Genomic DNA, 10683 nt, shown 5'->3' with positions numbered 1-10683 from the left:
GTTTAATTCTGAGTATTGGTGAACACTGGATGGCAGACCACCAATGTCACTCTTCCAACGTTTTAAAGGTCACCCACTGATACTAAAATTGAAGCATCTGAGGCACTTACATGCTCATACTTGGAGGCTTCAACTGCAGTTCCTGGTTCAGAGCTGAGGAAGCATGAGTCACTTACAAAACTTACTGTTAGACACCTTGCTGGGGACAAAGCACGTGGACAGTGCCGCCCTCATCAAACTCCAAGAAAGGAGCCTGTGTGTGGCATCACCAGGATTTAGTGTAAGAGGAAAAAACTTTATAAAAAAATAACTTTCTAGGTTAGCATCCAAAGTATTGTTTTTTATCATGTCATCTTCATATATGTGCTGTGAGTGGACAATGTAAAGAATATGAACATGTTTCAACAATACCAGAATTTATTGAGGAATGATAAAGGTACAGTCATTTCCGTGGCATCCACTTGATATGCCTGCTTTCCTTGGTAACCATGACCGAGATGAACACAGGCTGTTTTGTTCCCATCTGAATTATTAATATCAACTCTTGGATCACACAATAATATGTGTGTGTACATATACATGCAACCATATATATGTATGTATGTATGGTTCCAAATGGCAATAAATTGTTAAGAGATCACAGCAGAGTTCAAGGGTTCTCATAAATCCTGAAAAGAAGGGAAGTTAGTAGAAATGTCATAGATATTTGACAATAGATATCGATAAATTAACAGAACCAGAGCCCCGAGAAAGAATATGGAGAAACTTTGGTGAGTGGTCTGGCTCCTTCAGATCACAAGTTTGAAAGTAAAGCTGCAGAACTGAGACAGCTCCAGGGGCAGAAGGGCAGGGCTGGGTCCAGACAGATCGTCAGACAGATGGACAGACAGGGCAGGTCCAGGTCAGTCGGCACCAATGCCACCTCCGTGCAAGTTGTTTGCTTCTCTGTGGAGTCCGCGGAAGGGAGTTACACTCTTGCCTTGGTCTGTTGTATATGATATTTCTTGGGCTTGGTCTTTCTGATATGGTTTTAATATGTCCATATACCTCCACTTTCTCAGTTTACCCTCATAAATTTATAGAGGTGCAATCTTTCTCCCCCAGGAATAAGTCGCTTTTCAGTCTGTGTTGCGTAGGTGGTATTGGACGGATGTGCTATTCCTGTGTCCATCCAGGTGTGGAGTCATCCTCCATCTTCAAATGGAGTCTCTTTGAACAAGAAGCACTGAAAAACTGCTGTTTTACAAAGCATGGAGTAACAGAGCAAGGCCCAGTCTGATCCCACATGGTCATTATACCTTGCTTTCTTTCATTCCTGCCTGCAGTGCCCTTCTGTGTACCTTCTTCCGCTTCAGCTTGATTCCTTCTGGTTTTTTCTCGTGTCCTATTTCCCACCTTCTTTAAGAGGTCTATCTTCCCTCTATGAGCCCCTAATTTTTTCACCTACAGACGCACACATCAGTAAACATATTCCTACACATAATTGTAAAGATTTGTTTTTATTTTTATGTGTATGTTTATGTACCGTATGTATGCAATGCCTACAGAGGCCAAAAGAGGGCTTCCTATCCCTTAACTAGAGTTCTAGATGGTTGGTAGCCATAGTGTGAGTGGGCAGTGGGGAATAACCTGGGTCCTCTGCAAGTGCTCGTACCTGCTGAGCTCTTTCTCCAGCCTCAGCCACATCATTTTAAATCCACATTCTATATGTAAAAGAAAATGTGCTAATTGTCTCTCTGGGTCTGGTTTATTAACCCTTAACACAATGACTCCAACTGCAGCTATTTTCCTGCAAATGTCATTATTTCATTTTTCTTTTTTTCCCCTCTGAAATAGAGTCTCATTCATTGTGTAGGCCAGGCTGGCCTCAAACTACAGAGATCTGCTTGCCTCTGCCTCCTAAGTGCTAGGATTAAAGGTGTGTGTCACCATGTCCAGCAATGTCAATTTCTTTATGGCTGCATAAAATTACATTGTGTATATATACCACTTTTTTTTTGTTTACTCTTATATTGGGCAGCATCTAGATAAGTTCTGTGTCCTGGCTATCGTGACTACTGCTCCAGTGAACATGTACATGTGCCTATCTCATCCTGACATGTTGAGTCAAAGTCCTTCACTTATTCATCCCCCAGAGTGGTGGGGCTAGGTATTGTGGTAATTCTAGGGGCAGTTTTTTGGGAAGGAACTTTCCATGCTGATTTCCATAGTAGATGCCCAAGTCTGCATTCACACCAGCAATGAATTAAGAGCTGCTCTCGTCTTTCCCCACATCCTTGCCAGCATCTCTTGTCATTTGTTTTCTTTTCTTTCTTTTCTGTTTTTAAGAAGGTTCCATACAGCCCAGGCTAGCCTGCAACCTGCTAGGTAACCAAAGATGACCTTGAACCTCCTGCCTCTACTTCCCAAGTGCTAGGACTATACTCATGGAGCGCCATGCCTGGTCTATAATGCTAGGCACTAAACCCAGAGCTTTGACATTCTCAGCAAGCGCTCTACTAATTGAGCTACATCCCTGCCCTCATTTGGTTCTGTTTTCTTGATACTTATTATGACTGGCATATGGCATACTCTCAAAATGTATACATAGTGCCTTCAGGATTCAGAAGACTCATATCTCCTAGAACTGTAAGCCGCCATGTTGGTGCTGGGAATCAAATCTAGATCCGTCCTTCGCATGAGCAACAATTGCTCTTAACTAGTGAGCCATCTCTCTAGAACTATTGTTGTATATGTATATGTATATGTGTGTATATCTGTTTAGATGTGCATCTGAGTGCCGTGCTCTTGAGCCTAGAAGAGGGCCTCAGATCCTCTGGAGCTGGAGTTGTAGGCAGTTGTGAGCCACTTGACATGCACGTTTAGGAACTGAACTCCTGTTCTTTGGAAGAGTAGCAGGTGCTCTTAAGTACTGAGCCATCTTTCCAAACCCTCAAAGCAGTTTTAATTTGCATTTATCTGATGGATGAGTATTATTTTTTCAAGTATTTGACCTTTTGTGATTGATTGATTGATTGGGTGATTTGGGAATTTTAGTTTTGCAGTTCTTTTTTTTTTTAAAGATTTATTTATTATGTGTATAGTGTTCTGTCTGAAGAGGGCGCCAGATCTCTTTACAGATGGTTGTGAATCCCCATATGGTTGCTGGGAATTGAACTCAGGATCTGGAAGAGCAGGCAGTGCTCTTAACCACTGAGCCATCTCTCCAGCCCGAGTTTTGCAGTTCTTTATTTACCTTTGGTTCATAAATCTCTGTCCACTGTGTAGTTGGTGGTTCTTTCACATTTATGTTCCGTCACTTTGTTCTAGGAATTTTTCCTTTGCTGCTCTTTATTTTCTTGTGATCCCATTGGCAAATTCCTGAGGTTATTGCCTGTGCTATTGGAGTCCTTTTCAGAAAATCCTTTCCTGTAGGTATGACTTTTAAACAAAAGAGCCTCTTCTTTTCTTCTCTTTTCTCTTCTTTTCTTTTCCCCAAAATGTGTTTACTGGAATGGTTCCACTCATCTCGAATCCGGTGCTTTTCAGTGCTGCTTCCTCCTGAAGGAGCATCCTTCTGTCAGCCTTGCTTTCCCGCCTGTAGGCTGACAGAGGACAGTGGAGCAGCCGACACACAGGACTACCATCTGTGCATGGCTAAAGGCCGTTGTGATTTTATAGCATCCTGGGCACTTCACATCCGCAAAGTAGGAACCGGGCTCTGCACTCTTTCTTGTGTTTCCTCTTTTCCTCCTCTGGAGAGGGATGAAGGAGATCCTTTGCGAGAGTCATCACCGCTGGAAAGCCAAAAAAGCCTTTTCTAGTACAAAGCCATTGGAAATGCTTTAGGCTATGTTTAGACCACATAGACGGTCACAATCAGTAATTCTGTAGTTGGAAGAGCAGCCATAGAAAGCAATAGGTATGGCTATCCTCTAATGCAAGTTTATGAACAGTGGAACTTGGGGTTCATGTAATGGTGACAGCTCACGAGTGCTTTTCTTTTGTCCAGTCATTTTTAAAAAGTGAAAACCATTCCCAGCCTTCAGGTCATTTTAAAAGGTAGTCAACCAAATTTACCTGGCCAGTGGCCATGCTTCTTACCTGTCCTGTTTAACCTCTGCAGGTAATGCCAAGTGATGTTCGAACACTTGTGAATGGATTTGCCAAAAACCCACTGATAACCCGAAGGGAAGGCTTGTACTTCAAGGAAAAGGATTACAAATGTGTCCGGGCGGACGACTATTCTCTTTATGCTAAGAATGTAAGTTTTCAAGATTCGAAGGCAGATGGGTAAAAATCTTAAGAATTTTACTTCGGTTTTCTTTATCCCTCCTGATGCTCTCTGCAAAACATTACTAGTAGCCTTGAGTTGTTGAAATAGCACTCTAGTGCCAGGAAGTGTGTGTGTGTGTGTGTGTGAAGCTGTGAAGTGTGCAGATACTCACAGAGGCTGGGAATGGACATGAAGAGCAGAGACCTTGCCTGGAGCGTGCAGAGCTCCGGGCTTGGTCTCCAGCACTGAAGTGAATTAAAGAAGAAAAAAAGCACTTCTGCCCAAAAGTATTCTTAGCCAGATATCCCGGCTGTTAAAATATTCCCTCTGGACTCTGTCAGCTGAGCTACCTCTCCTGATACCATTCATCCTCCAGTGCTATGACTTGCTTGTCTTGGGTCCTGAAACCCAGTGTGGGGACAGCGAGGGAAGGAAGAAAGGGCAGAGACACAGACACATACAGTAAAGCTAGGGTCAGGTGGGGTGTTTACATATATCCCAAAGTTCATATACCTGTTAGGCACAAGAATGTTAAATTAGACACAGAGGTAGGCAAGGAAAGGTGATTACTGGGCTACAGCCCAGAATACATAGTTAAAGGCTCTGGACTTGCAACGTTCCAACCTCCCCACAGTCAGTATACTTTCTAGGAATTCTTCTTCACAATACGTCCAATATTAGTACAAAAAAACTGAAACTTTTCAGAAAATACTACTAAATTTCTCAAAATAATGGAAGATTAAAATACAAGTACAAAAATACAAAGAAGTCAGGAAAAAGGTTTTTTGTTTTGTTTTGAATGTGTCTTGGGGTAAGTCCTGGCCTTGTGGCTCAGAACAAAGCCAGAGCGTTCTATGTCCTTCCTCACCCAGGAGAACACTGGTGTGGTTGTTGTGAAGACCCATCTGTATCTTCTGGTGGCCACTTACACTGCAGGCATGTATCCTAGCGTCTGTGTGGAGGCCACAGAGAAGCTGGGTAAGTTTGCCTCCCACTGAGGCTTGAGACCCTACTCAGACTAGCCAGGGGAGAAAGGAGGGATTTATTGGAGAATCCGGGGATGACGCACACACACAGAAAGTGTTGAACACCGGGGAGCCGTGGGAAAGGCAAGTACCCTGGATGGGAACACTGCTGGACTGCTGGCAGTCTGTCTTGTCTCTGCTTCTTCGTGAGTCAGCTTTGCCCTGTCCCATTGCAAGGCAACTGCTTCCTTCCCTGGCTTGGTAGCACCCTGATTTGTGTCATGGTGTACCCCTACCCCCACCCCCATGTCAGTAAGCTGTGCAAGAGAGATGCGCAGGGGAGCGGAGAGGAAGCAGGTTAAAAAGGAAAGACTGTTAGGGGCCCACCCTGGAGAGGTGGAGCCATCTTGGTGTGTAGTACAGTCTCCTTCTTTGGTTTACAATTGGGGAAAATAAAAATTAAGATTTAATAGACAACTAAAGTGAGGTTTGAGCATAGCAAATGGTAAATGGCCTCTCGTGACTCTGTAGATGCCGTTCTCCCTGCCAGAAATGCATTCCTGTCCTGCCCACGCCCCCTCACATCTGGTTGGTACACTCCTCATCGTCACTGAGGGTCCTGGCAGATCTGGATGCCTCTTCCACTGTGCTGTGTATTTTATGCACACCACTGCTGTTATTCCCATTGGAGCTCTTTGTTGATGTGGACTACAAACCCATTGCAGCAATGCCAGCTTAATCCCTCCCCCCATCTGAGATCTAGCACAGTGCATGATTTTGAGTAGGAAATTACTGTATGTTTGATAAATGGAGATGCGAATGACTTCTACCTAACAAACCCAGGGCAGTGCCAGTGAACTAATCTCAAATGAATGGGTGAGAAGTTAAGTCCTAGAAAAGGAGGCCCAGTTTCAACAGAGTAGGAGCAGAAACCAACAGAGACCTATAATTTGAGCTAATATATCTCATTAAAATATCTATAATGAAAGTAGAAAGGCAGGCCGCTAGGTTTTCAATAAACCAGACTTTATTCTATTGGCTCAGAACCAAGCTAATTCCATAGGGAAGATCAGAAAGTTCCCTGGCTTCATTGTAATGAAGATTCACTGACCATTTATTTATTTATTTATTCATTCATTCATTCATTCACTCACTCACTCACTCACCCAAGGCCACAAAAGACTCCAAAAAATAATGCAGCTGGCACAGCGCCAGTTCGAACCCACTGTTGTAAGAAGGGACCAGCGATGTTAGAAGTGTTTGGATAGCCTAAGGGGTGGGTCAGGCTGTTACCATCAGCTGACTTAACTGTACTTCCTTCATTACTATGGCTCTCTCTCCCTCCCCTCCTCCAGCCTTCTCTCTCTCTGATATAGGGTTTCACTGTGTACCCCAGACTGGGATCAAATTTGCAATCTTCCTGCTTTATCCCACTAAATTCTGGGATTACAGGCATGTGCTAGTATGCCTCCAATTGTGCTTTTCTCTATTAAAAAAATGTGATTATTGCAGAAGATTTGAGAAATAAAGAATCAAGGTGATTAATTTTTTTTTTAACCTCTGGATGTAGACCATTCACCTGTATTTAATCCGCAGCACATAGGAGGAGTGGGCAGATCTCTGTGAGTTCACGGCTAGACTAATCTGTACAGCTAGTTTCAAGCCAGCCAAAGTAATATGGTGAAACCCTGTTTCAATTGTTTTTTAAATATGGAAGATTCCAACAGCATGATGTAATAGCAACTTTAAGGAGCCAATAGGCAGACAACCCTGTATTGCTCCACACAGTCAGGTTTATTTTTAAACAACTATATTGGCAAATTGTGTGTGTCAGTAAAATGTTAGCCACTAGTTCTAAGTTATCAGTTTTAAAAAGTTAGTATAAAATTATTAAAGAACTATAATTATTCCTTAAACTTCCTGTGACTTAACCCCTAAGTGGACAACAAATGTCCTAGCCTCTTCACATGAGACTTGCTTCTCTCTTAACTAAACCCACACATATGTAAGAATCTAGGCTCTGTGTTTTGTCATCTACATGGAAAGAAGCGATGGTTCATGGTTTGGGTATTTTGTTTATTCTCATTAGAATATCATCTAAGACCAGTCCTATAAAACAGAAGAATATAAAATAATTCATTTTTCTGATTTTGCCTGGCAGTAATTCTTACAATAAGTTAAGTTTTTAAAGGCCTTACTTTTTTTATTTGTTTTCGGTTTTTTTGGTGTTGTTTGTTTGTTTTGTTTTGTTTTGAGACAATGTCTTGCTATGTAGTACTGACTGGCCTAGAACTCAACACGCATATTAAACTGGCCATGAACTTGCTGCTTCTAACACCCAAGTAGTGGGATTGCAAGAGCATGCCACCATATCTGACTAAAAGTCAATTGCCAGTACAATCCTGGTCTCCCCCTATCTCTATCTGTCATGGTTGCAGTAGAGCCATGGTTCTCAACCTGTGGGTCAAGACCCCTTTGGGGGCTCAAGCAACCTTCCACAGGTTAAGAAAACAAGTATAATTTTTGCTGAGTGAAAAACAGTCCTCAAATGTTTCTTATTAACAGATTTTGTTTTATTTTAATGAAGGAGCAGGCAGCAGGCTCTACTGTTCCCTGAGCCCCCCCCCCCATCTTCCCTTGACAGTTGTGTGTGCCATCATTCTCTCCAGAGCAGCTCAAATGCCCTGTCACTATGGAGTAGAACCGAGGATTGCATACATCTGACTCCCCTGCTAGGCACAGACCTCCACAAGAACAAGGCCTGTGTTTTATCCATCCTGTCTGTCATCCTTGTAACTCCAGTACATGGCATGGTACCAGCACGTGGTAGTCAGCCAACATTGCTTATTGAAAAATGAATGAATTACATTGTAATGTCAGTTCACACTCACAAATTATCAATGTCCTGTGTTCCTTCCAGGAGACTATCTAAGAAAGAAAGGAAGCTAAACCGTTGGACAACTAGTGAAGACAACTTTATTATTTTGAAAGAAAGTACAGATCCTTAAGAAAAAGTATTTTGTGCTTAAAAACACTGAGTGGAAGACAAAAACAAAGACTGAGTTAAGGAACATTTTTCTTATTTCAAGTGTTCATCATCTCTCACCGGAAGGACCTGACCAGCTCGTTCCTTTTCTTTAAGCATTGGTCACTGACTTGAAACCCGAGTGCATTAACGATTTTTCATAGGACAAGTCTGCTGGGAGTCTCGCCTCCAAGTCCCCACACATGCTGCCAGATATTCCAAGAATACAGGCCCTAGTCTCCCCATGTGTGAGCCTGACGCACATTGAAGACAGAGGAGAGCTGTGGAGTTAGTTCTCCTCGTCCACCATGTGAGTAGTGGGAAAGGGACCTGGGTCGTGAGGGCTGCTGGCAAGTGAACCCACTGAGCCCTCTCACCAGTGCCCCTGACCACTCTGTACCCAGGCAGTGTCGGTGTCAAACCACCTTAAAAATTAAAGTAATGCTTAGAAAATCCTCTCATTTTCAAGTTTTATCTCACAACCTTTCTAAGAGCTTCCTGCCAACGCCAGCCGTCCTCTGAGCATAGGTCCTAAGGGTCACCCATTTGTTCTTCCTTGTCAACTTTCCCACTGAAACCATTCATCCTTGTACTTGGTTTGTGAAAGAGATAAGTTCAAAATTCATCTCTTCCCTATTGAGCAGCCTACCAAATGCTAAGTAGCAATGGCCCAGAGGTAAACACCTTGTCCTCTCGACCACCGATGGGCTCACAGTTTATCAGAGTTCACGGATTTGTGAGTCATATGATCACATAATGAACCCGCATGTGTCCAGGTATGAAACAATGCCAGAGCACAGAGCTTGGAGCAACTTCCCATGAAGCTGCTTCAGGGCTTTACGAGAACCTGAAACTGGCATTAGAAGCGAGTTTGAGAGAGGAAGCATAGAAGAGGGCAAAGAGCATGCCAGGATGGAGGACAGCGTGTGAGAGCCCCAGAGTCAGGGAGCTTCCTGACATGTCAGGAATGGTGAGAAGTTGGAGAAGTGGAAAACAGTGTGTGTGGATATTCCACAAGAGAAGGATGCCTCCCAAAAGGCATCAGCAACTGTGGACGGTGCTTTTATAATACTTAAGTTTACGCTGGGGATGGAGCTCAGGGATGAAGCACCTAGCATGCCAGAAGACTGGAGGTCCAGCCTCAGTGCTCCTGAAATTAAAAAAAAAAAAAAATACATGTAAATACCCCAAACTTAGTCTTCATCTATTAAAAATACAAAAGTAGACATATTAAAAACCTGGGAAAAATAAGATACTCATAATTTTTCACTAAATGAAAACTACTGATTTCATTTTTATCCAGTATTTTTCAATGTACATGTTTATTTAGCATCAGGTTGTTTCTTGAGTGTCACTAAGATTCCTTCAAAAAGCACTATCAAATCACTGCATATCATTTAATTTAAATATATTCTGTGTTAGAAGCTTTAGTTTTTTTAGTTTTTTTTAAAACATTTATTTATTTATTATGTATACAATATTCTGTCTGTACGTCTGAAGGCCAGAAGAGGGCACCAGACCTCATTACAGATGGTTGTGAGCCACCATGTGGTTGCCGGGAATTGAACTCAGAACCTTGGGGAGAGCAGGCAATGCTCTTAACCACTGAGCCATCTCTCCAGCCCCTAGAAGCTTTAGTTATTTCCACTTTTTGTTTGTTTGTTTTTGTTTTTGCAGACAGAGTTTCCACTTGGTAGCTTTGGAGCCTGTACTGGAACTTGCTCCGTAGACCAGACCAGGCTGGCCTCGAACATAGAGATCCACCTGCCTCTGCCTCCCGAGTGCTGGGATTAAAGGCGTGCGCCATAACCATCTGGCTAGTTATGTCTACTTTTTTGGTTTTTTGAGACAGGGTTTCTCTGTGGTTTTGGTTCCTGTCCTGGAACTAGCTCTTGTAGACCAGGCTGGTCTCAAACTCACAGAGATCCACCTGCCTCTGCCTCCCAAATGCTGGGATTAAAGGCATGCGCCACCACCGCCTGGCTTCTACTTTTTTTTACATCACTAATAATACTCAAAAATAAATTTATAGCTTCCTATTTGACTATATACATAGATCTTCCCACAGGTTTGTGATTGTCTTCAGTGATTTCTCCTCGTAATTGAACACACTGACATCTGGAGTGTCCAAGTCAGGATAACTGTGTACCTACCCCTAGGCTGATAAACTGCAGTGACATACAAGGATGAAACATTGGTGGTTCGCCAACAGCCAATGGACAGCCTTTCCTGGCTACTTGACCACTGCACTGCTTGGGACAGACTCTCCGGTTTCTTCCTATAATTCTCATGACAAAGTTGCAACTGTGCCCAGCTGTATAGAGAACCAAAGAAGTGACTCTTTGGCAGTAATTGCACAGTATGGGTAGAAACACCCAGAGAGCACGCAATCTTCCCAAACGAGTCTCCAAACTAAGGACGTTCTTATCATGGTAGGC

The 10683-nt window shown here is 42.9% G+C and overlaps 1 protein-coding gene and 1 pseudogene across 1 annotated transcript; one reads left to right on the top strand and one right to left on the bottom strand.

Annotated features, from left to right (window-relative positions):
- Window positions 1–93: 93 nt before the first annotated feature.
- Window positions 94–8735, top strand: Pfn4 (profilin family member 4). The gene is made up of 4 exons (XM_050125855.1): window positions 94–280; window positions 4106–4243; window positions 5128–5233; window positions 8141–8735. The coding sequence occupies exons 1-4, from the start codon at window positions 164–166 to the stop codon at window positions 8167–8169; spliced, it is 390 nt and encodes a 129-aa protein (XP_049981812.1). The 5' UTR covers window positions 94–163; the 3' UTR covers window positions 8170–8735.
- LOC126490719 (40S ribosomal protein S27-like) lies at window positions 3211–3771 on the bottom strand (annotated as a pseudogene).
- Window positions 8736–10683: the final 1948 nt, after the last annotated feature.

Source organism: Alexandromys fortis, unplaced genomic scaffold (genome assembly GCF_014885135.2).
Source record: "Alexandromys fortis isolate MF-2015 unplaced genomic scaffold, M_Fortis_MF-2015_v1.1 scaffold_252, whole genome shotgun sequence".
Taxonomy (NCBI): Eukaryota; Metazoa; Chordata; class Mammalia; order Rodentia; family Cricetidae; genus Alexandromys; species Alexandromys fortis.
This window is presented reverse-complemented; position numbering and strand designations above follow the sequence as displayed.

Bases quoted from the DNA above. Each gene is read 5' to 3' on its own strand.
- Pfn4 (XM_050125855.1), top strand. From the start codon at position 164: ATGAGTCACTTACAAAACTTACTGTTAGACACCTTGCTGGGGACAAAG. The intron at 281-4,105 runs GTAAGAGGAAAA...TAACCTCTGCAG, and splicing joins TGGCATCACCAGGATTTAGT to GTAATGCCAAGTGATGTTCG. The intron at 5,234-8,140 runs GTAAGTTTGCCT...TGTTCCTTCCAG, and splicing joins GGAGGCCACAGAGAAGCTGG to GAGACTATCTAAGAAAGAAA.